The 24,775-nt window shown below is 46.2% G+C and overlaps 1 protein-coding gene across 2 annotated transcripts in view; it reads right to left on the reverse strand.

Moving 5' to 3' along the window:
• The window catches only part of zgc:158766 (uncharacterized protein LOC100009641 homolog), a 199,106-nt gene that overhangs the window by 18,344 nt on the left and 155,987 nt on the right, over positions 1-24,775 (reverse strand). For both annotated transcript variants that reach the window (XM_068055464.1, XM_068055455.1), the window contains exons 12-17: positions 20,532-20,654; positions 18,206-18,397; positions 16,441-17,384; positions 13,981-14,230; positions 4,514-4,603; positions 2,976-3,200 (exon numbers count right to left, since the gene is read on the reverse strand). In XM_068055464.1, the coding sequence (XP_067911565.1) occupies positions 2,976-3,200; positions 4,514-4,603; positions 13,981-14,230; positions 16,441-17,384; positions 18,206-18,397; positions 20,532-20,654 (1,824 nt within the window). The remainder of the gene's footprint in view (positions 1-2,975; positions 3,201-4,513; positions 4,604-13,980; positions 14,231-16,440; positions 17,385-18,205; positions 18,398-20,531; positions 20,655-24,775) is intronic.

Raw genomic sequence — 24,775 nt, forward strand, 5'->3', positions numbered from 1 at the left:
CTGAGGGAAGCGAGAGGGGAAATAGCTGGGGCCTTAACAGATATCTTTGCAGCATCCTTAAACACGGGTGAGGTCCCGGAGGACTGGAGAATTGCTAATGTTGTCCCCTTGTTTAAGAAGGGTAGCAGGGATAATCCAGGTAATTATAGACCGGTGAGCCTGACATCAGTGGTAGGGAAGCTGCTGGAGAAGATACTGAGGGATAGGATCTATTCCCATTTGGAAGAAAATGGGCTTATCAGTGATAGGCAACATGGTTTTGTGCAGGGAAGGTCATGTCTTACCAACTTAATAGAATTCTTTGAGGAAGTGACAAAGTTGATTGATGAGGGAAGGGCTGTAGATGTCATATACATGGACTTCAGTAAGGCGTTTGATAAGGTTCCCCATGGTAGGCTGATGGAGAAAGTGAAGTCGCATGGGGTCCAGGGTGTATTAGCTAGATGGATAAAGAACTGGCTGGGCAACAGGAGACAGAGAGTAGCAGTGGAAGGGAGTTTCTCAAAATGGAGACGTGTGACCAGTGGTGTTCCATAGGGATCCGTGCTGGGACCACTGTTGTTTGTGATATACATAAATGATTTGGAGGAAAGCATAGGTGGTCTGATTAGCAAGTTTGCAGATGACACTAAGATTGGTGGAGTAGCAGATAGTGAAGGGGACTGTCAGAGAATACAGCAGAATATAAATAGATTGGAGAGCTGGGCAGAAAAATGGCAGATGGAGTTCAATCAGGGCAAATGCGAGGTGATGCATTTTGGAAGATCCAATTCAAGAGTGAATTATACAGTAAATGGAAAAGTCCTGGGGAAAATTGATGTACAGAGAGATTTGGGTGTTCAGGTCCATTGTTCCCTGAAGGTGGCAACGCAGGTCAATAGAGTGGTCAAGAAGGCATACGGCATGCTTTCCTTCATAGGACGGGGTATTAAGTACAAGGGTTGGCAGGTCATGTTACAGTTGTATAAGACTTTGGTTCGGCCACATTTGGAATACTGCGTGCAGTTCTGGTCGCCACATTACCAAAAGGATGTAGATGCTTTGGAGAGGGTGCAGAGGAGGTTCACCAGGATGTTGCCTGGTATGGAGGGCGCTAGCTATGAAGAGAGGTTGAGCAGATTAGGATTATTTTCATTAGAAAGACGGAGGTTGAGGGGGGACATGATTGAGGTGTACAAAATCATGAGAGGTATAGACAGGGTGGATAGCAAGAAGCTTTTTCCCAGAGTGGGGGATTCAATTACTAGGGGTCACGAGTTCAAAGTGAGAGGGGAAAAGTTTAGGGGGGATATGCGTGGAAAGTTCTTTATGCAGAGGGTGGTGGGTGCCTGGAACGCGTTGCCAGCGGAGGTGGTAGACGCGGGCACGATAGCGTCTTTTAAGATGTACCTAGACAGATACATGAATGGGCAGGAAGCAAAGAGATACAGACCCTTAGAAAATAGGCGACATGTTTAGATAGAGGATCTGGATCGGCGCAGGCTTGGAGGGCCGAAGGGCCTGTTCCTGTGCTGTAATTTTCTTTGTTCTTTGTTCTTAGGTTGCAGATCAACCACGATCTCATTAAATGGCAAAATAGGGCCGAAGGGCTAAATGGTCTACTCCTGTTTCTATGAGCCTGTAACAGTGGTCCCAGCACTGACACTTGTGGAGCACCACTTTCTACCCTCCTCCAATCTGTATAACTACCCTTTACCCCTCCCTACTTTCTGCTTTTTTTTTTAGCCAGTTTGCTATTTATTCAGCTTCTTGTCTCCTGACTCCACATACTCTAACCTTTGGCATGAATCAATTGTGTGCATTCTCCATCGCAATTTACACCTCACTTTTTAACATAAAGATCTAACCCATTTACAACTGAATCATACTTCATATAGTGAAGTATAAGAGCTACACAAAATTATCTGCATCAGACTGTACTTCAATTAAAAGCTCCATCTTCTGGACTGTTGCACTGATTTTGTAACCAGAATCTAGATAGTCAGGGTTCTTAACCACAAGCTTCATTTTTCAATGAACAGCAAAATTAGGGAGGGAGGGCAGCTTTGAACATTTTGGTATTCACAGGTTATGATGTTAAGTTAATGCGGCCATCTCATTGTAACATTTCCCTCAGATTGCAATTCAGTACAGAAACTATCGTGGATATTGTACAAAGGGAGAGGAGGAATCTTCCTATTTTCTGGCAGATCAGAACGGCTCTATACAGGAATTCGATTTTAATTTACTTTAAAGCCACGGCTTGTTCCAGAGAGTAATATAATCTGGGTATTAGAATTGCCTTGGCCTGCAAGGGTTTGCTTATTCCTATATAAAATGGCTAATGTAAATGCCTGTTCTTTTCTGCTGCCAACATTCAGGGCATGTGTCAGGCTGGTAATTGGATTCTACCTGGTAGATGAATAGAGTCCAGTCCAGCAGTCTGTGTAAATCGCAGGACACTGCACTTTGTGCCTTATACTTGGATTTTAGAGCCACATTCATGTTCCTATGATCCGTAGCAACAGCAATAAAAAGAGAGGGGATGAACTAGCAATTTTTATAGCACCTTTCACATCTTCAGACCTCATGGTACTTTTTGAAGTCCCATTTCTGTTGTAATGTAGGGAAACTCAGCAGCCAATTTGTGCACAGCAAGCTCCCACACACTTAGGATGAGATGCATGAGCCGATATTCTGTTTTAGTGAGGTTGGGCAAGAGATAAATGGAACAGAATGCAAGGAGGAATATATGTGCAGGGGCAACTGGCTGCCCTCACCTGCCTAATGCCAACTTATAGAATGGCATAGACAAAAACCAAAGGCTAAGGTACTCAACTGCCCTGTCTACCAGCGATGGTGCAGAACACGGAAAGAGAAAATAGAACAGGGGATACTTTCCCACAAAAGTACCACCCAGATTCTTAAAGTGGCCTTGAAATGCTAAGCTTTTATTTCCAACTATTTTGCTTACAACAACCGTAGAGTTTCCTTACATCACAACCTCGAATGGCATCCATTGCTAGCAAGTCGTTTCCATGACGAAGCTGAAACTTAACCATTTCCTCAGCTGCTTGGAGATCAGTGAGCTCCTGCTCCTGAGCTTTGCTGCACTCTTTGATCATGTCCTTCAGCAGCAATGCATATTTGCTCATCCGCTGGATGGGTTTCAGCAGGTAGGAGGCTAGGTCCATCTTATCACCAAGTGCCAGCTGCTTATTCTGCAGAAACATTATATGGAGCAGGTCAGCATGAAAACAGAGACAGTCAATAAGAACATAGGAACAGGAGTGGGCCATTCAGCCCCTCGAGCCTGTTCCACCATTCAATTAGATCAACTCTGATCTGTACCTCAACCCTATTTACCCACCTCTGGGCCATATTATAGAATTACATTGAACTTACAGCACAGAAGCAGGGTCTCTTCCTGTCCCTCTTCATCTAACCATACCAGCAGCCTTCTATTCCTTTCTCCCTCATGTACTTATCTAGCTTCCCCTTAAACAAATCTATACTATTTGCCTCAACTACTCCATTTGGTAACAAAGTTTCCCAAACTAATCGCTCTTAAGGTAAAGAAGCTTGTCTTGAATTTCTTATTGGAATTATTAGTGACTATCGTATATTGATGACCCCTAGTATTGGATCCCCTCACAGTCCACATATTCCTCAATACTCTTATCAAAGAAAAATCTATTGATGTCAAATTTCAATTGGCACCAACATTGACAGAGATGTATCTCTTTTCTTGTTTGCTAGGTGCTCCTCTGGCCCACCCGATACAGTAACTGCCCCTAAGTGGGCAAGCTGCAGGGAGGCACCCAAATGGGGTGTGAAGATTCTGGCAGGATGTTAAGGATGCCCATCCTGCCAAAGGGATTGGGTGACAGACCTCGCCAGAGAGTTAAAACATACCCTAAAATTTCAAAATATGAAGTGTGCTGAGAACTATGCAAGATAAGGGTTTAAAACTCATTTGAGCACATATAAAGAAGAACTTGCATTTATGCAATGCTTTTCATGACCTCAGGACATGCAACACACTTTACAGCCAATTAAGTACTTTTGTATTGAATTCCCTGATTTAGGAAATACACAATTTGCACACAACAAGGTCCCATAAACTGAGCCAGATACTGGCCAGGACACTGGGGTTAATTCCCCTGCTCTTCTTTCAAATAGTGCTATCGGATCTTTTACGTTCACCTGAGAAGGCTGAGGGGCCTCAGTGTAATGGCTCATTCAAAAGACACAGTTTCAACAGTGCAACACACCTGCTGTACTGCATTGGAATGTCAGTCTAGAATGTGTGCTCAGGTCTCTAGAATGGGTCTCAAACCCACAACCTTCTGACTCAAAGCCAAAAGTGCTACCACTGATTCAAGGCTGACACCTTAGTCTCAATATCTAAAACTGGTCCCACATTCCCTTCCAAAGTTACAACGTTTCAGGACCTGGAAATGTCTTTTGCTAATATATTCCCGCATTAATTAAAAATGAATACAGCTCTTTTCACCACCTATGTACCACCTACTTTAAAGAAAGTGTTTCCATGACTAGCGAGCAGAGCATCAGACTGCGGTTTGTTCTTGCTGTACAGTGCATACATCCCAAATTGTTCTTCCTAAATGTGCAAAGTAAACAAAGTAAAATTGTAAACACTATCATAAACAGATAATGTTGCACGTCTCCAAATGTTTTAAACAAACACATAGTTAAACCACATTCACAGACTTGGAACCTGCTTATTAAACTCATCTGGAATGGCATTTGCTAGTCTCAATAAAGTTCCTAAACTGTTAAATGCTGCTTTGAGGTACCCCAACTGCCTGTAATTCTTGTTAAGCAAGCATCAGTTCTTTGATTTTAACAGCAGCTCTTTCATCTTCTCAATTTTAACTGGAGACAGAGTTAATGATCACTCAGACATATTCATTTTACATCGGCAAGCTAATGGTTTTTAATTGATGTGGAGCTGCTGAAGTCAGTAGGCTGACTCCAAATATATAAAGATACTTTCACGATTTTTAACAATCCAAAAAGTGCATTTTGTTTTTAACCTCCTCAGCATTGAAGTAGGAGGACACAAGGACTGATTGAAAGATGTCCTAGCAACGAGGAGTTGCAAAGACAGCAAACAAATCTAAATTTAAATTGCAAGAGTTTGCATCTGAGATGCCACAAATCGCAAGGTACCTTAGCTGCAGCATCAGGAAGATATGGCAGACTGGAGACTATGGGCTCGAATTTAACAGCTTGCAGCCGCAATCGGCAGTGGGTGCAAAGATTTGCGGCCCACACGCACAGATAGTACGTCGCGGAGCCGCCATGATTACAAATGCGGCGGCTCATTAGCATGGCCATGGCGGCCACCCCTCCCCCCCCCCCCCACCAATGATGCGGAGGGGGTGGGCTGAACAACATCGTAAAGGGCATCAGGTGACGAATGATCAAGTGCTGGCGCCATATTTAAACAGCAGCCAGCCCTGCAATACTTACAATGGTGAACTTTAACAGTTTTGTCTGCTGCTGCACACTGCCGAATCCAGAGAAACATCTTGACAACAACACCCTTGCTACTTTGAAAGATTTCAGAGGCATGATCCAGGGTGGCCCCACAGTGCAACGATGCCTCCCTGCTCTGTCTCCTCCAGGCTGTACGGGTAAGGCGGGAGGTCCTTTTCCCCAGCGATGGTAAGAAGAAGCCCTCCCGCCTGACCAAGCCAGCCAGGATGGAGATTGCAGAGGAGGTAAGTTGCCGTGGGGTTACCCACCACAACTGGAACCAGTGCCGCAAGATCTCATTCGCTCGGCAAAGGTGAGGGGCCCCATCTGACCCAGGTTTGCCCACACAGAGTGGCACATGGGTGCCACTGCTGTGTCAAACACAGGGAGGCCGGGCGAGGAGGATTGATGCCATATAGGTATCTGCATGTGTGAAAGACTCAATCCCTCATTTGCACCCGAGAGCATGGCACCTTCATGACAGGCTGAGTCCGTCTGACACACTGATTGTCACCCACCTTTTGTTTTAGTGCCCCTGTTGTGCAACGCATCATGTAGTTGTATGTCAATGTTTAAAATCTGCATCCTTGCTCTTCAAAGCAAAGAGTGCGCACAATGTGAGGGAGTCCTCCAGGACTGGAGGAGTGGCGCCAGATCTCCAACTACTGACCCAGGCTGAGGAGGAGACCCTCAAAATACATGGTGGTCCAATTTTAGAAGTGGAGCTTGGCTTCCGGGGTGAACATTCATCTCTTTGACAAACTAAATGATTATTCGAAACATTTCCTTTGTGGACACAATGCTGTCATATTAGTGATATGTACACCAGTGAACCTAAAACTGTGCTCTTCACATTGTATCTTGCAGGGCGACGCTCCGTGGTGGCATTGGAGGCCCTGGAGAGTGCAGGCACCTCTGAGATGAGATGGCCTCAGAGGAAGCAGCGACCTATGACACTCCCGCACCTTCCACCAGTGCAGAGACACTCACCTCGGCAGAAATGCATTCGGCTCTAGAATCTGGATCACACGCGCCCGAACAGCTGGCTGAGGTTGAGACAGCTGAGCCCTCTGACAGTCGGAGGACTGTGGGCAGCCAGACCCATGCTGAGCCCGAGGTTGATGATGACCCTCTGGTGTCGACAGCACAGGGCATGCTGGAGTTGCAGGGAGAGGTATGCCACAGGCCATGCGCAGCCTTGAGCAGACGATGGGGGAGTCCATCCAGGCCATGACAGCTGCCATGTCCCGGGCAAATGAGTGCATGACTTCCTCCATGGAGAGGATGGCAACCCTCCTGGAGAGCCACATCCCAAAGATGCTCGCAAAGCTGTAAACCATCGCTTCAGCCATGTGCTGGATGCAATAGTGGCTAGGCGAGAGAGGGACCAGTTGCCTGGATACTGTCTCTGCACCTGGTTCTTCTCAGGACAGCAGTGAGCTTCCCACGAGCCTTGACAGGGAGGAGGCGAGCCAGCGGTCCATATGTGGGGTCTCCCCTTAGGGTGATTCCAATGTGGACACCGGCTCCTCAGCCCCTCCGCCGGTGAGTCCAGCTCCAGCAGCCACGACGTCTGAGGAGACCTCTGCACTGGTGCAGGAGGCCCTCAGGCAGCCGGGGTTCTCCAGGCTTTGTGCGCCCACAGAACGGCCGCCCAAGTCATCCAAAGCCAAATGGCGTCCTGATCAACAGCCTACCTCCAGTCAATCGCAAAAGGCTAGTATGCATGTACAGCACGTAATTAGGAAAGCTAATAGAATGTTAACATTTATCACGAGGGGAATTAAATACAAAAGTAGGGAGGTTATGCTGCAGCTATACAGGGCAGTGGTGAGACCACATCTGGAGTACTGTGTACAGTACTGGTCTTCTTATTTAAGGAAGGATGTAAATGCGTTGGAGGCAGCGCAGAGAAGGTTTACTAGACTAATATCTGGAATGGACGGGCTGTCTTAAGAGGAAAGATTGGACAGACTAGGCTTGTATCCGCTGGAATTTAGAAGAGTAGGAAGCGACTTGATTGAAAAATATAAGATCCTGAGGGGTCTTGATAGGGTGTATGTGGAAAGGATGTTTCCCCTTGTGGGAGAATCTTGAACTAGGGGTCACTGTTTAAAAATAAGGGGTCACCCATTTAAGACAGAGGTGAGGAGAAATTTTTTCTGTCAGAGGGTTGTGAGTTTTTGGAATTCTCTTCCTCAAAAGGCAGTGGAAGCAGAGTCTTTGAACATTTTTAAGGCAGAGGTAGATAGATTCTTGATAAGCAATGGAGTGAAAGATTATCGGGGGTAGGTGGAAATGTGGAGTAATCAGTTCAGCCATGAACTTATTGAATGGTGGAGCAGGCTCGAGTGGTCAAGTGGCCTACTCTGGTTCTTAATTCGTATGTCAAGCTGCTAGCACAGAGGTCGAACTGAGAAAGAGCACCCGCAAACATCTAAAAAAGACACAATGATACATATGGGTTATCACTGGTGCAACATATATGTTTTGGTAACTTCTCATTAAATGTGTTTGTCTAACAGGCGTCTCCCTTTTACTGCGTTAATGACGCATGCCAGTATGTGCCGACTATGTCTCCTCCCATGACATTATTGCCCTGGAGCAATGCCAATGTATAGAAAAATATCATCGCCATGCCAGTATGCATGAAGAATTTACTGCACGGGTGCAGTTACATGGGCAATGGCTCAGTCAACTGCCGCCAGTAATAGTGGTGACACAGATATCACAGATGCAGAAGACTGCGTAACAGATGAAGCAGGGTGATGTGTGACATGGAGAGCATATTCTACTCCTCAGGGATAGTGGAAGCGCTCAACAATAAGGCATTGCCGAGCATCCCTTGCTCTTTGCTCACCCTGTCTGCAATGCCTTGATGACTTCTGCCCTCCCATGCGCGTATGCTGCTGTACCTCCTCTGTGTCCTCACTGTGCGAGCATGTCTCCTGCTTGTGTCTCTACTTTACCTGCCAGGCCTCCCCTCTCTGTATTGCAAAGTTGTGCAGAGCACATCACACAGTAACAATGTGCGCTACCCTTTCTGGTAAGTACTGTAGGGCCGCACCTGACCTGTGTAGACAACAGAAGCACATCTTGAGCATGCCGATGGCCTACTCGATGCTAGCTCTTGTCAAGTCCTGGCAGGCGTTGTATTTCTCCTCTGCATCACTGGTGGGGTTTCTCACCGGCAGCAGGAGGCATGTCTGCAAGGGGTCGCCCTTGTCCCCAAGAAACTTCCCCTGGATCTGAGCCAATGCAGTGAAGAGCATTGGCACCTGGGACTGGTGCAGGATGAATGAGTCATGACAGCTGCCTGGAAAGTGGACACACACCTGCATGAAGCATTTCCTGTGATCACAGACTAGCTGCAGGTTGAATGAGTAGAAGCCCTTTCCATTCAGGAATGTGGCTGGCTTTCTGACAGGAGCCTTGATGGCTACATGCGTGCAGTCAATTACCCCTTGCACCTGTGGGACGCCCGAAAGGCCCCAAATCTGACAGCCCTTTGGGACTGACTCTCAGGGTCTGTCCTGAAGCACACATATCCAGCCCTCTTGTACAAGGCCTCAGTGACCTCCCTGATACAGCTGTGCACTGCTGACTGTGAAATGCCACACAGGTCACCGGTCGGTTCCTGGAATGATGCAGAGGTGCAGAAGTTAAGAGCCACGGTGACTTCAAGGGCCACAGGCATAGCGTGTCCAGCAAACCCCATCTGCTAAAGGTCATCATTCAGCAGGGCACAGAGATGCGTCACCGCCTCTCTGGGCAAGCACAGTCGCCTCCGACATCTGCAGGTATGTCATGCAGGGCCTGTAGACCCACTGTCTTCTCTGATGTTGAAAACGCCTTTGTGGCTGTTGCTGCTCCCTTCCATGAGCTTCCGCATGGGCTGTGCCTGTCTGTTGGTTGGGCCTGCAGCAGATATGGCTCCTCACAGCACTTGGATCAAGAGAGACAGGATGGACCAGCCTCATCTGAACGCTGCAGGTGAACTCAGTGCCTTCAATGGATCAATGGCACATATCAGGGCAAAGAGTGATGTACATTGGTGTTTCAGCTGCATTCCATCATCACCTATATGGTATGGCATGACATGGCCCATATTAGCTTTGCATGAAAGCAGAGCAGCATGAAACTGGCAATGTTACCGACATTGCGAGGATGCAGCCTTCGGCCACACGACCTTCGACCCCCGACCATTTTCGGCCCATACCCCAAACAGAAGGGGTCATGGAGTGCTATTGCACCCCTCTCCCCGAAACAGCATTGGCCGAGTGCAGGATCAGCCCCCTTCATCCCCCCGCCAAAGGCTAGCGCGTGCAGAGTGACCCCCTTTACGGTAGAAGAGCATGGGGCCCCTCTGTTAAAATGCAGAGTTATGTCCTGGTCATCGGAGACTCCCAGCCACCTTCGCCTGCTCTGAGCATTGATGCTTCGTTGCCGCCAGCTTTTCACGGACGTGTACGTGAAGGCACGAGTGCCGCACGTCCAAATAAAGATTGAAACCTGCTACCTGAATCGCTGCAGCCTGCATATTAATGTATGGTAAGTAGCCATTTATGTATTTTAATGTGGGTCATGTTGCGAGTGGCTGGGTCGCCCCCGCTGCCGAGATCGGTATGGGGCCTGCCGGCGTCGTGGTCGGTGGCGGGCCTCTTCCATTGCTATCTTAATTGCTCCCCCGCCACCGTTCCGGTGCGGAGGGCCTTTAAAATCCAGCCCTAAATGTTTTTCCTGCTTCCTACCATCTGAGGTGAGTTGGGGGGGTGGGGGAGGGTTGGGGGGAAGGCAGTCTCTCAGCAGGAGTTTGAAAAGATCTGCACCGTATGTTCAACACTTTGGAAGCTGAGCTGGATACATTCTGAGCCATCAGGAAGCACAGTATGCTTGTTCAATTCATCACTTGTGAGTGTGACAGCACTTTAAACACACAGAGGATACAGCAGCCTTGGCGTGCATGAGGAAGTGAGTGTCATGTTTACATCTTGCTGCTTTTCCGCGATGCTCCTTCCCGTTACTGGGTCGGCTGTTGGCTCATGTGAACTCCCAAAGGGGCTTCCCTGTGTCTGTTACTAGCTGTGCTATTGGGAAGCCTGAAAACACAATGTTGGCAACAGACTGAGTTGTGTGGGATTCAGTGCTGCTGAATGAACAGTGTGCATCTTGCTCAAGGGATAGAGATCTGATAAAGTGTTGGGTCTCATTGCACCTGTGTTTTTGTGTGTGAGATGGGGGTAAAAAAGTCTAATTACATGGGGCTTCGTTCAGCGAAGAAACTGCACTTGAAATATGAACAACACCATTTTGGCTTGGGCAACAATTAGGCGTCCCTTGTGACGACCTTAAACAAGTATTGACACTCTTGAAAATGTTAATGGCAGTCCAAAGATCCGAATCTCACTATGCAAAGTTTGCATTATCCTTTTAGGCCTTTTATGTGGAGCAATGTGATTAATACAAGTTCCTCCTCCCGCAGGCCTTAGGTGATTACATCAATTCTTCAAAGCCTGACAGATTCTCATTTTCACACTGTTTGTAGTGTTGTGCTGTGTTCTTAAGTCTTCATTAATTGATAACCACAGACTTTATATTCAGATTCAATACACACACTATTTAGTGTCTGCCTTATCTACATTGTATGATCTCAGGTCCAGGTCTTTTCCTCACTGGTGTATGTGTGTGTTCTCGGTAAACCATGTGCTGAATATGCCTCTCAAAATGGTGTCTCTTCCTTATATATGTACGATGATGTCATCAGTGGCCTGGTCTCTTGAAGATAAAGTTTCTTAAAGGTAAAGTCACCACTACACTATATATCACTACCTAGTTTACACTTTATGAAAATCAAATCATAAAGACCACATCTGCTCCTCCTGGCTCCCAAAAAAAACCTGCCAAGACAATGAATTTCACGTATCTTGGGCTTTTCTGACCACGTTGGTGCCTCACGCCAGGTTTCACTGGTAGCATGGGTGCTCTGTGGGTCTTGCGCAATTTGAAGTTAAAATCGTGTTGCGGTGCCAACGGTATATTCAGGCCGCGAATTTCACATTTTAACTAGGCCACACATGCCTCTGAAGGGTGGCATCTAGGCTGCCAGAAGCCTGGCAGTTAAAACAGTGAGGCAGGGTGGGGTGAGAAATGCTTCAAACGTGCAGCGCTTCTGCCCGGCCACCATTTTAACACCTTTGTCCACATTGTTTCCAACAGATGTGCTGAGTTAAATTCGGGCCTTGTGTTTCAATTCCTATAAGAATAGATGGACACACCATGGGCTGAATTTTAGGGGCATCCCAAGTCAGCAACAGAGGCGGGGGAGCACCGGGCAGCATGCCAATTTTAAGGTGCTGATTGCAACACTGGCAATAATCACCATGGTGGGAGAGAACAGAATAGCAATCCCACGCACCTCCCTATTGAGGTCAATTAACACTGTTTAAAAGTTCATTAAGAGCATGTCAAGGGGGGAACTTTAAATTTTTAAAGGGGCAGCGGCCCCAGCTGAAGGGAGGCAGGTAAAGACTGGGGAGCTAGCCATGGCTGCCCCAGGGCATCACCACAGCTCCATAGGAGGGTCAGTGGGGCAAAGGGGGACAGGGCACTAGGTAAGGGGGTGCCCTTGGTACTGCACAGGTGGCTGGGTGATTGGGCACTCTGTGCCCAGGCTTTGAATGGGATCGGCACCCCTCAGCCTCTCGGGGGCAGAAGAGCAGCGGGCAAGGCTGCTAAGACAATTGAGCAGTCAACTGTCCAGAAGGAAGGCTCCAGCTGGCAATAGGGTATGACTGTCAAATTTTGGGTTGAGTGGCAATGAGGGAAAAAACCCTCCTCAGGAAGGGCAGTACCCCCAGGCATCAGCAGGGCATGGGGGAGAAAAGAGGTGCAGGAGGGCAATGGAGGCCAAACCCTCAACACAGGATCTATCGCCAGAAACAGAGCTCCTGGAGATGACCAAGAACCAATGCCGTGGGAGATCACGACTCTCGAGGCAGACGGTCACAGAGAACTGTGCCCTCATCACCGAAGATCTTGCACAGCACTGGTCGTCATGCCCTGCCAGTAGCTATCAAAGTCACTGTGGCCTTGAACTTCTTAGCTTCTGGCTCCTTCTAAGGATCAGCTTCTGACCTTAGTGGCATCTCACAAATGGCTGCACACCATTGCTGGTTACTGATGCCCTCTTTGCCAGAGCTGGAAGCACTTTCATTTAACAACAGACACAGCACCATAGGGACAGAGGGCACTGGGTTTTACCTCTATTGCTGGATTCCTCAGGTACAGGTGCACCCCTGTGGCCATCAAGGCATTCTAAGACTAGGCAATGAGATCCATCAACAGGAATTGCTTCCACTCCCTCAACATCCAACTGGTCAGCAACCACAACATGAGCTTCCTCCATTTGTGAGTTCATTTTCCTGGCAGCTGCCATGACTCTTTCATCCTCCGCTAATCCAGGCTGCCTCCAAACCCTGAAGTATGTAGATGGATCCTAGGGACAAGCTATATCCCTCTGCGGGAACCCCAGACAGAGGCGATACAACCAATGCCACCTGCTCGCTAGGACAACCATTGAGCAGGCCATCAGGCTTCTGAAGATGCTATTCCAGTGCTTGGAATGCCCTCCTGCAAGGGTCTTTGTCAGTGTAATTGTCTGCTGCGCTCTCCATAACATGGCCCTCCAGAGATGTGTGGACCTTGAAGACATTGAGGCCCTGAAAGGAGACAGCTCATTGGGGAAGAGCAGGAGCAGGAGCAGGAGGTGGGATAAGAGGAGGAAGAGGAGGCAGAGGGAGATGACGCTGAACAGAGAGGTGCCCTTGCTGCATGATGAGGTGACCTCCTCTTGCACTCTCTGGCTGGAGGCCTCCAGCATTAGATCGAGTTTGGCATCAATGAAATGAGGGGTCGCCCTGTCCCGGGTGCAAGACCTCGAGCTCCCTGTTACATCTCACTACCCTCCTGTAAAGTAACATCTTTTGGCACAAACTGTAGATCTTTCCCTCAGGAAACCAGCTGCCTCAGCGATGGCTGCCTTGGGATGTCTAAATGAATCCCACGCTTCATCTGGCCCATCTCCATTCCTGTCCCCACTGGCTCTAAGTGGGCAGGAAACCTATCCCCATACCAATTAAGGGCTCACACCCGTGAAAATCTTAACTTTAATCAATTTCCCACCAGAGGCAGGATTCTGATCGGAAAACAAACCCGGCTTCTGTTTCCCGTCTCCGTGACGAGAATTCAGTCCCATAATTCTGCTTTTATTGTGTTGGACTTTGTAATGCCCAAAGTGGTACAAAAGATTGAAGACAGCCAATCCCAGGGCTTTGTTGGGAAATCCCTTACAATGAGTAAAGTCCCTTTAACATTTCCGCAATGCATTTGACATTGTAATCAATAGCACTTGTCAATAGTTTCTCTGTGTGTTTCATATTTCCATTTAATCGCAAATAAATACATTCATTGTATGGTAGGACGGACAAGGCAACTTACGTGTTTGAGGAAGCAGTGACTGACTTGAAGTGGACTGTTTGTGCAGTGTTCAAGTTCTTTCAGAAAGTACTGACAGTGAAAATCATAGAGCTTTTCCAGATTCCCAAATATGATAGTGCGCTTTCCACGCAGATCCTGAGGCAGGTCCATTCTCTCCATTTCTGGAAAGTAGTGGTCAATGATATATCCAAGGGATTTGACATATTCCCTCTCTGTGCTGATCATTTCATCCATTATATGCTGCAGCTTACTGTGAGGAAATAAAAGACACCCAGTTTGAACATTTCTTAGCGGCGGGAATAGAAGCACAAATGACCTTGGGCTTGTCTAGGCATTTTCTCCTGTGAGCTGGTAGATCTATCCTGTTTGAACTTTGAAAGTAGAGTGGAGTCATCGACCCCAAAAAGTGACTCCCCAGGTAGGCTGAGACCCATTATCATATACAGTTCCAGTTCTTTATAATTTCATGGAATTACATAGAATGTGCAGCACAGAAACTGGCCATTCTGCCCAACTGGTTCATGTCAGTGTTTAGGCTCCACACAAACCTCCTCCCACCCGTTTCTAACCCTATCAGCATAGCCATCTATTCCTTTCTCTCTTATCTGTTTAAATGCATCTTTGCCATTTACCTCAACTATTCCTGGTGTTAGCAAGTTCCACATTGTAACCACTCTCTGGGTAAAGAAGTTTCTCCTGAATTCCATATTGGATTTATTAGTGACTTTGTTTTAAACTTATGCCCTTTGTTTTAGTCTCCCTCACAAGTAGAAACATTGGGTGCAATCTTACCGCTTTAGGCTCTGGTGAAATGCAGAACCATTTTCAGGTCCCAAAACTGACCTTCGGATTAGCGGGGCTTCCAGTTGTTCTTTGCCAGAGCAAACCAATTAAGAGTCCACCTCCGGGCTCCCCAACCAGTTAGGGAGTGCAGGCAGGATGGTATGGTCATTTTGGCAGTGGAAGGATTTCTATTAAAGGGACCAAGGCATGTTTCAGAGAAGCACACCAGCACTTGGATATTTGAGGCTGCAGCAACTACAGGAATGAGCAGAGACCTGGGAAGGCTGCTCCTCGGTTCTCTCACTCTCACCTGGAGGCCCAGCTGAGGGAGTTGAGGACTGCAGCGAGGTGAACTTTCTCAAGGACAGGAGGAACAGGACAGCCAACCAGGGGTTCATGGAATTGACTGAGGAAGTCAACAGCAGAAGTGTGTTCCCTCCAACCTGGAGACCGTGTACCAAGAGAATCCAGGACAACAGGAGAGCATGATAGGTGGATGGCATAACATTTTCAGGTGCCAATCCCCACACTGTCTTTCCCAGCATTCTCCTGCACAGCAGGTCTCAGGTCTACACACCTTGCAGTTCCACTCTCCCTGCATTCGCCGCACATCCCCATCCGGGCAGCCAACACTCACACTCACCCTCAGCCAACTGCCCTCTCGCATGCATGCCTCACAGTGACCCTCGACAAATGCTGTCTTTTCCTCCTCTACACACAAGTCATTACCAGCACTCACACCTCCCTGCTTTCTCTTCTTGCAGGAGAAGAGAGCTCACAACTTGGTGAGAGGCAGAGATGCAGGGTGGAGGGTGGCAGGGGACGTGGGTCTACAGAGACAGACACCATATCAGTCATTGGCAAACTGACTATACCTTAATCCCCTCAATGGAATAACTTGTTATCTTGCTAAATGATGACATTTTGAACACCCCTCTCCAAGTCTGTTTAACTGGGCAATCGAAACAAAAAGATCAGACCTGAGATAACATTGATCTCTATTACTATTGTTCTATATATAATTCTGTCAAATCAGTCAATTTTTTTTAACAACCTCTAACGCACAGATGAAACCCTCCATTCTAAGTACAAAAAAATGTAGGCCCCAATTTTAAACTCACACGATTGACAGATTGTGAAGTCAAATTTCTATCATATTGTTGAAGTAAGATTTCGACAAAGGGTAGATTTTACAATCTTGGCATCTGAAGTAATGCGAGCCACAAGCACGAATTTGTAAAATCTACCCATATAACTGTTCCATTTGGACCAATGAGCCAGCAGGGCCTGGAGGTCCGAATGCACACTAGGATCATTCAGATTGAATTTCATCAAGTTATTGGCTGAGACATTTCAACACAAGATAAAGATTTTGTCTCTAACTAATCTGGAAATCTGGTATTCTCTCTCCCCAAAAGCTTGTGGGTGTTGGGCGGGTCAAGTGAAATTTTCAAATCTGAGAGTTGGGTTAAGGTACCAAGGAGCAAAGGTGGTTTAATGGAATTGAGGTACAGATCAGCCATGATCTAATTGAATAGCACAGCAGGTTGGAGGACTGAACGATCTATTCTGGTCCATGTTAAGACTTCCCAGAGTTAAAGCTGGAATCGTAGCTGATTTATTTAAAACATATTTTCAAGATATTGTCAATTTTATGAGGCCTATTAAAATCATTACCTCCCTGTTCTCTTCGCTTCTTCTGTGTGCGGATGGTATATTCTGGAAGATGTCGGTAAGCTGCGAGTCCTGGTCAAAACTGGGCTTTTCAGCTCTGATCTGGAAATCCGGTTTTTGTCAGCCACCACACTGCTGGCCACCTCTAACCCTTTGATGTAAACTCCGGTGTTGCCGTGCCTGCCGGCTTCACCATGGCCGCTCTCTCGCTGCCACAACTCAAAGCTCTGGGTCTTCCTCATGATCTTTTTCAATGGCTGCTTCTTGTGCCGGGGTCCTGGTGAGTGGGTGGGCTCCGAGTGGCAGGAGGCAGCAGACGAACTTGTGGTGCAGCTGTCATTGTCTTTGAAGAAGATGCTGCCCCCTTGTAATCTGCCACACGCTGGAGCTGAGGATAGAGAGCTTGTGCTGAGTTTACGGGACGTGTTGGCATTTTGGCAGGACTCTTCGTAATCTAATGCGATGGGGCATTTTGATGCCACAAAAACCTGATCGCTTTCCTGGTGATGCACCGAATCATCAGGCCAAATACCATTCTCCATACTCTCTGCAGTCTTTTGAGAGTTAGAATCTCCAAGTTCATCCGATCCTTCTGTGTCGAACTCACCACTTGTCCGGGGACCATCGTCCTCAGAGTGTGCTTTAGTAGCCAAATCATTGCTATGAGCCTCGTGGATTCTGACCACTGCGGAGAGCACTTCCTCCAAAAGGTGTCTGGTTTGTTGGCACTTCACCCACTGGATGTTCCACTGCTTCAGTTCTCTAGCACTGCCAAGTCCGAGAACCATCTCGTTCATTCTCTGGAAGTTTTCCGCATTGAACTTGGTGGCCTCCTGGTGGTATCTTTCCAAACTTTGAACCACAGCCGTAGTATACTCCAAGGTGCTTTGCTCATCCACTTTCAACCGTCTTAGGTAATCGTTGCAGTGCAAAACCCACTGGTCAGCCTAACAAAAAAGCAGAAAATGTCAGAATAAAAAGAAGTAAAATTTGTTTTTTTGATTTTAGTGACAGACATCATTTGCTGGTTTTGAAAGATTGATCAATCAGAACCAGTTTGTTTCTTTTACAAGATCATGTAGGTTTTTTTTAAGTCACAAAAAAATTCCAATCTTGGTAAAAAGGTGAATCGGATACTGTAGAAATAAGTAGAATAACCCTTCAAATACAATAATTATCTTACCACGTAACAAATTTGTGAAAGAAATGGATTGAATTTCCTAGATACATGTAGCAGTCTGCAGGCAATATGAGTCAGAGAGAACAAATGGGATTGGCAGGCAGCACAGGACAAGTTCAAGGCAGATTGACCTTTTGACAGCAGGAAACAGAAACAATACACAAAGTGCTTTCAAATCACAAACTTATTTTGTGTTTTGAGTGGACTATAACTGACACATCTGTATGCACAAAGGCAGTTAGTTTTCAGGGGTGATTCCCAGCTGTAGGGACTATGGATCATAATTAGGGCTGTGACAATATAAACTCTGGGAGCCACATGCAGTCAGTGCTCAAATCTAGCAGTGGAAATTAACCCATATAGTTAATGGATATAAAATCCAACCATTTGGGCCAACTTAAGATTCCCATTAAGTAAACTATTGTGAGATGTTATAACAATAAAATAATTCTTTTTCTGAAGTACCAAGTTCGTCTATCGAAGATCTTATATAAACACAGTTATTCTGTGGTAAAATATAGGGCAAAGCCCTGACAAAATATAGACTAAATGCATGATAAAAGATAAAGCAAACAGCGAGCCACTTACTGTCTCATAGAATTCATGCAAATTAACTATGTTATCCAAATCTGTCCTCCGCTTTTCCAGTCCGTTGATGAAGCTACTCAGAAATTGCTTGAATCCCTCGACCTTTTCTTCCAAATACTGCAGCTCATTGTGTGATTGACCATGAAGATGACCAGCATCTTTGATCAGCTGCATCCCTCTTCTGTAATGTTGCTGTAAAAATCAAAATTAAACTCACCCACAGAGAAGTAACACTATTGACCAGATTAAGATCCATTTTGCCTGTCTCAAAGTTCAAAAGACTATATCTCTATTCATTTACCAAAGCAGGATCCATCTCCCTCTTAAATTTGCTGCCACTTTCTTATAAGTGTGAGATGTAAATAGTTACCTTTTCAAACAGTGGTGCTGTCAATGTAGCTGGGGCTATTTGCGGCCCATCTCTCCTTCTCCTGTAGCAATTTGGACATGCCAATGGTTGTAGCACCCAATTGAGACAATACAACAATTTTCATTTATATAGTGCCTTGAATGTAGTAAAACCTCTGAAAGTGCTTTACAGGAACAATTATCCATCAAAATTTGTATGGAGACATTATGACAGGTGACCTAAAGCTTGGTCATAGAGGGAGGTTTCAAGGAGAGCCTTAAAGGAGAAGAGTGAGGTTGAGAGGCAGAGAGGATCAGGGAGGGAATTCCAGAGCTTAGGGCCTAGACAGTTGAAGGCACTCCAACCATTGGTGGAGCAAAGGAAATTGGGGAGGTGCAAGAGACCAGAATTGGAGGAGTGCAGAGATCTTGAAGGGTTGTAGGGCTGAATGAGGTGACAGAGATAGGGAGGAGTGAAAACATGTAGGGATTTGAAAAGAAGAATTTTAAAATTGAAGTGTAGCCAAAGCAGGAGTCAATGTAGATCAGCGAGCATAGGATTGATTGGCAGGGATTGAATCTAGGACCACCTTTGTAATTTGTGGAAACCTATCACCATGTTTAGAGTTTCCAAATCAAGCTACTGAGAAGTTTACACAGGTAGGGTCTTATTGGGCAAACCACCTCCACCTTATAGGGACAAAATTCAGGTACCTAAATCCAGAGAGGTTACCCATAGGCTGGAAAGAGTCAAGGGCACAGATACGTCAAATCTCCTAAGGGGTACCACAAGACGGGGCTAAAGTGTGGCGAGTCGAAGAGACTTAGTAGTTGGCAGGAAAAAAGACAGAGGCGCAAGGGGAGAGCCAACTGTGTAACAGCCCCAACAAACAAATTTCTCTGCAGCACCTGTGGAAGAGCCTGTCACTCTAGAATTGGCCTTTATAGCCACTCCAAGCGCTGCTTCACAAACCACTGACCACCTCCAGGCGCTTATCCATTGTCTCTCGAGATAAGGAGGCCAAAGAAGAAATCCAGAGAGGTTAGCCATCGGCTGGAAAGAGTCAAGGGCACAGATACGTCAAATCTCCTAAGGGGTACCACAAGAGTTGGACTGGTTATAACTTTGAAGTTTGCTAGCACAGAGCATTAGTAAGTTTCCCACTAACTGCGCTGTCAGATCTACCCAGCAGTTACAGCTTTGATTTGCAGGGTTATCCAGAAAGCAGTGGAAAGAATCAGAATCTGTGACAGGTTTGCATCTCCAGTTCTTAATGCGGAATCAGATTGGTTGGTAAGTATTCTACAGTGCTCTGGAGACTTGGAACCTCCTGAACTGTATCTGTATATGTGTCACGCTGGATGAATCAACCATATCTATTATCCCTGAGGCAACCTGGATGGAACTAAATGGTCTCTTCCAGTGCTCTATGTTCCTTAGTGCCTATTAAACACGCCATGTCTCACTTGAACATGTAATGTTGACGCTATGTTTAAAATTTTAAACAGTAAAAAAAATGTAAATGTGCAAAGGGAAAATATTGACGAGGGAAATGTTTTATTGTTTAGTATTTCAGTCTCACACTAACAGTCTTAAGAAGCTTTTAATAAAGTGGCATTTTTGCCCCAATAAACTTCTGACATGCAGCTTTGTTTTCTGGTGCTGGGAACTATTCTACTCCCTTGTTCTTTGTTATTTCACTGCAAGTAATCAGATCAGCTTTATCTGTTGTGCCTTCATAATCCCTCTGCCGATCTACAAATGGTTTCCCAAAAGTAAAGCAAACGCTGGGTAAACCATTCCTCCCAGTATCAGATAACTTGAAGACTGAACAATGGACAAAAAAAGGTACAGTTGTCTTTATGGACTATTTTTCCATCAGGGACAAGGGGTCTGAGTTTTCTTTCATCTAAAACAAATGTACACTTCACACTGTTTCTCAACTCTCCAACACCAGTGATATGTGACAGCACTTACCACAGCCAGGCCATAGAAGGTATTATACTCTTCCTGCATTTGCCTTAGTGCTTCTAGGGAATGTGGCAAACAGTCCACCTGCACAAGATGCTTTTCTCCCTCACACTCAGCCCAGAGTCTTATCTGCAAGTAACAAAAGAACAGCAATCTACATTAGGAAACACAACAATTACCTGCACCAGGCATCTCAACCTGCCCATAAACACACACAATGTGATGACCATCCAGGAATACGATCGGAAATCGAGCGATTAACATAACAGGCGGAACATAAAATTATTTATGACATAGCACCTATTAAATTGAAATGGTTCTTTTGTGACTGAAATGGGTTAGGTTACCGACCCAGAAATTAGAACAATCACTCGTAATTTAAACTATTTTCTGCCATAATTCACTCCTTACTGGGACATGAGTTAACAGTAACTTGTACTACATCATAGTAAAGAGCATTTTTGAAACACATGGCACAAACTTTTTGGGGCAGTATGAGTGGCCTAAGAGGTCTGAAATGGCATCCGTGGCATGCGTGCGCATTTCTGGTGCAAGTCATGCTGGTTTTTTTTTCGTTCGTGGGATGTGGGCGTTGCTGGCTAGGTCAGCATTTATTGCTCATCCCTAATTGCCTTTGAGGTGGTGGTGGTGAGGTGTCATTCTTGAACTGCTGCGGGTCCTTGGGGTGTAGGTACACCAACAGTGTTGTTAGCAAGGAAGTTCCAGGGTTTTGACCCTGCAACAGTGAAGGAACGGTGATATAGTTCCAAGTCAGGGTGGTGTGTGGCTTGGAGGGCAACTTGTAGGTGCTGGTGTTCCCATGCATCTGCTGCCCTTGTCCTTCTAGGTGGTAGAGGTCGCAGGTTTGGAAGGTGCTGTCGAAGGAGCCTTGGTGAGTTGCTGCAGTGCATCTTGTAGATGGTACACACTGATGCCACTGTGCATCAATGGTGGAGGGAGTGTATGTTGAGGGTAGTTAATGGGGTGCCAATCAAGCGGGGTGCTTTGTCCTGGATGGTGTCGAGATGCTTGAGTGTTGTTGTAGATGCACCCATCCAGGCAAGTGGAGAGTATTCCATCACACTCCTGACTTGTGCCTTGTAGATAGTTGACATGCATTGGGGAGACAGGAGGTGAGTTACTCACTGCAGAGAATTTCCAGCCTCCGACCTGCTCTTGTAGCCACAGTATTTATGTAGATGGTCCAGTTCAGTTTCTGGTCAATGGTAACCATCAGTATGCTGATGGTGGGGGATTCAGCGATGGTAACGCCATTGATGGTTAGATTCTCTCTGATTGAGATGGTCATTGCCTGGCACTTGTGTGGCGCAAACATTATTTGCCACTTATCTGCCCAAGCCTGGATGTTGTCCAGGTCTTGCTGCATCTGGACATGGGCTGCTTCAGTATCTGAGGAGTCACAAATAGTGCTGAACATTGTGTAATCATCAGCGAACATCCCCACTTCTGACCTTATAATGGAGGGAAGGTCATTGATAAAGCAGCTGAAGATGGTTGGGCTTAGAACGCTATCCTGAGGAACTCCTGCAGTGATATCCTGGGACTGAGATGATTGACCTCCAACAACCACAACCATCTTCCTTTGTGCTAGGTATGACTCAAACCAGCAGAGAGTTTTCCCCCTGATTCCCATTAACTCCAGTTTTGCTAGGGCTCCTTGATGCCATACTTGGTCAAATGCTGCCTTGATGTCAAGGGCAGTCACTCTCACCTCACCTCTGGAGTTCAGCTCTATTGATGGTGCCATATTGATGAGGGCATTAGTGCAGGTACAATGAGAATCTGCCGGAGGTATGCAGAGTACATAGATCATGACATCAATCGGTATGTAACACTGATTGAAAGCCAGTGTTACCATTTTGGCTCATGCTCCAGCCAACACCATCTCTTAATCACGTCCAGCTGAACATGCATCCAGCACAGGAAGGACACTCACCAACATTACGTGAAGGGATCATCAGCTACTTACAGATTAGTTGCTGATTGATTTCTACTGCCTGTTGCGACAATTGTACAAGTGTTTGGTGCATTCTGGTGTTTAAAGTTGCTAAAATCTTTAGGCTGGTGTGGCAGGTACTGAAGAAGTTGGCCTTGAATTCAAGGCTTCCCAGTCATGGTGCAGTAATAGGCATTCTCCTTGGAATACAGCATGTCTGGGCAAGCTGCTCGAAGAGGGAGGAGGAGGATGGAGAGAAGGGCTCTCAGCAGGAGGCCATATCGGGGTGCTCAGAGAGAAATTCTTCGAACGGAACCTCAGCGAGGAACAACATGTGAGACGTCTGCATTTCACTAAGGATGTCCTCACTGAAATCTGCCACCTGCTGCAGCCACAATTACAACCTCAGATCAGACAGGGACTGCATAGCCAGTGGCTGCAAAGGTGACCATGGCGATGAACGTTATGTGTCGGGCTCCTTCCAAATGGAGCTGCAGCTATTTGCAAAACCTCTCAGTTTGTCATTGACTGTTGTGTTAGGGAGGGCACTGATGATCTGGACAGAGGTAACTATATTTCAATCTACATAATGGGAGGTAACTACATTTCAATCTATCTAGCCAGAGAGCAACAGGTGGAGCGAGCACATGGTTTGCTAGGATTGCAGACTTCCCCATGGTGCATGGTGCCATTGACTGCATGCACCTTGCTTTGCAGGCATCATATGTCAACTCTGCCATGCACCAGAACTGAAAAGGATTCCACTCAGAATCACAGAATTGTTAGAGTGCAGATGGAGACCATTTTGCCCATTGTGTCCGCACTGGCTCTCTGAAAGAGGAATTCCCTCAGTTCCATTCCCCTGCTTTCTCCCTGTAACCCTGTATATTCTTCCTTTTCATATAATAGTCTAATTCCCTTTAGAATGCTCCAATTGAATCTGCCTCTACCACACCCTCAGGCAGTGCATTTCAGATCTTAACCACTCGCTGCGTGAAAAAGTTTTTCCTCATGTCACTTTTGCTTCTCTTACCAAATACTTTAAATCTGTGCTGTCTCGTTCTCAATCTTTTCACGAGTGGGAACAGTTTCTCTCTATCTACTCTGTTCAGACCCCTCATAATTTTGAATACCTCTATCACATCACCTCTCAGCCTTTTCTTCTCCAAGGAAAACAGTCCCAGCTCCTTCAATCTATCTTCATAACTGAAATTTCTCATCCCTGGAACCATTCTCGTGAATGCTTTCTATACTCTCTCCAATGCCCTGACGTCTTTCCTATAAAGTGCACCGCCCAGAACTGGATGCAATACTTCAGCTGAGGCCGAAATAGTGTCTTATGCAAGTTCAACATAACTTCCTTGCTCTTGTACTCTATGCCCCTATTAATAAAGCTCAGGATACTGTATGCTTTAGTAACCACTCTCTCAACCTGTCCTGCCACCTTCAATGACTTATGCACATATACACCCAGGTTCCTCTGCTCCTGCATCCCCTTCAGAATTGTTCCCTTTATTTTATATTGTCTCTCCATGTTCTTCCTACCAAAATGAACCACTTCAAATTTCTCTGCATTGAACTTCATCTGTCACCTGTCCGCCCATTCCACCAACTTGTCTATGTCCTTTTGGAGTTCTGCACTATCCTCCTCACAGTTCACAATGTTTCCAGATTTTGTATCATCTGCAAACTTTGAAATTGTGCCCTGTACACCAAGGTCTAGGTCATTAATATATATCAGGAAAAGCAAGGGTCCCAACACTGACCCCTGGGGAACCACTACAAACCTTCCTCCCGTCCGAAAAACATCCATTAACCACTAGTCTTTGTTCCCTGTCAGTCTGCCAATTCCCTTTCCATGTTGCTACCATCCCTTTTATTCCATGAGATATAACCTTGCTCACAGTCTGTTGTGTGGCACTGTATCAAATGCCTTTTGAAAGTCCATGTACACCACATCAACCCTCTTTGTTACCTCCTCAAAAAACTCCAGCAAGTTCGTCAAACATGATTTTCCCTTAAGAAATCCATGCTGGCTTTCCTTAATTAACCCACATTTGTCCATGTGACTATTAATTTTGTCCCAAATTATTTTTTCAGGAAGTTTCCCCACCACCGAAGTTAAACTGACTGGCTTGTAGTTGCTGGACTTATCCTTACACTCTTTTTTGAACAAGGGTGTAACATTTGCAATTCTCCAGTCCTCTGGCACCACCCCCCGAGTCTAAGGAAGACTGAAAAATTATGGCCAGTGCCTCCACGATTTCCACCCACACTTCCCTAAGTATTCTTG

Source organism: Heterodontus francisci, chromosome 2, assembly GCF_036365525.1.
Source record: "Heterodontus francisci isolate sHetFra1 chromosome 2, sHetFra1.hap1, whole genome shotgun sequence".
Taxonomy (NCBI): Eukaryota; Metazoa; Chordata; class Chondrichthyes; order Heterodontiformes; family Heterodontidae; genus Heterodontus; species Heterodontus francisci.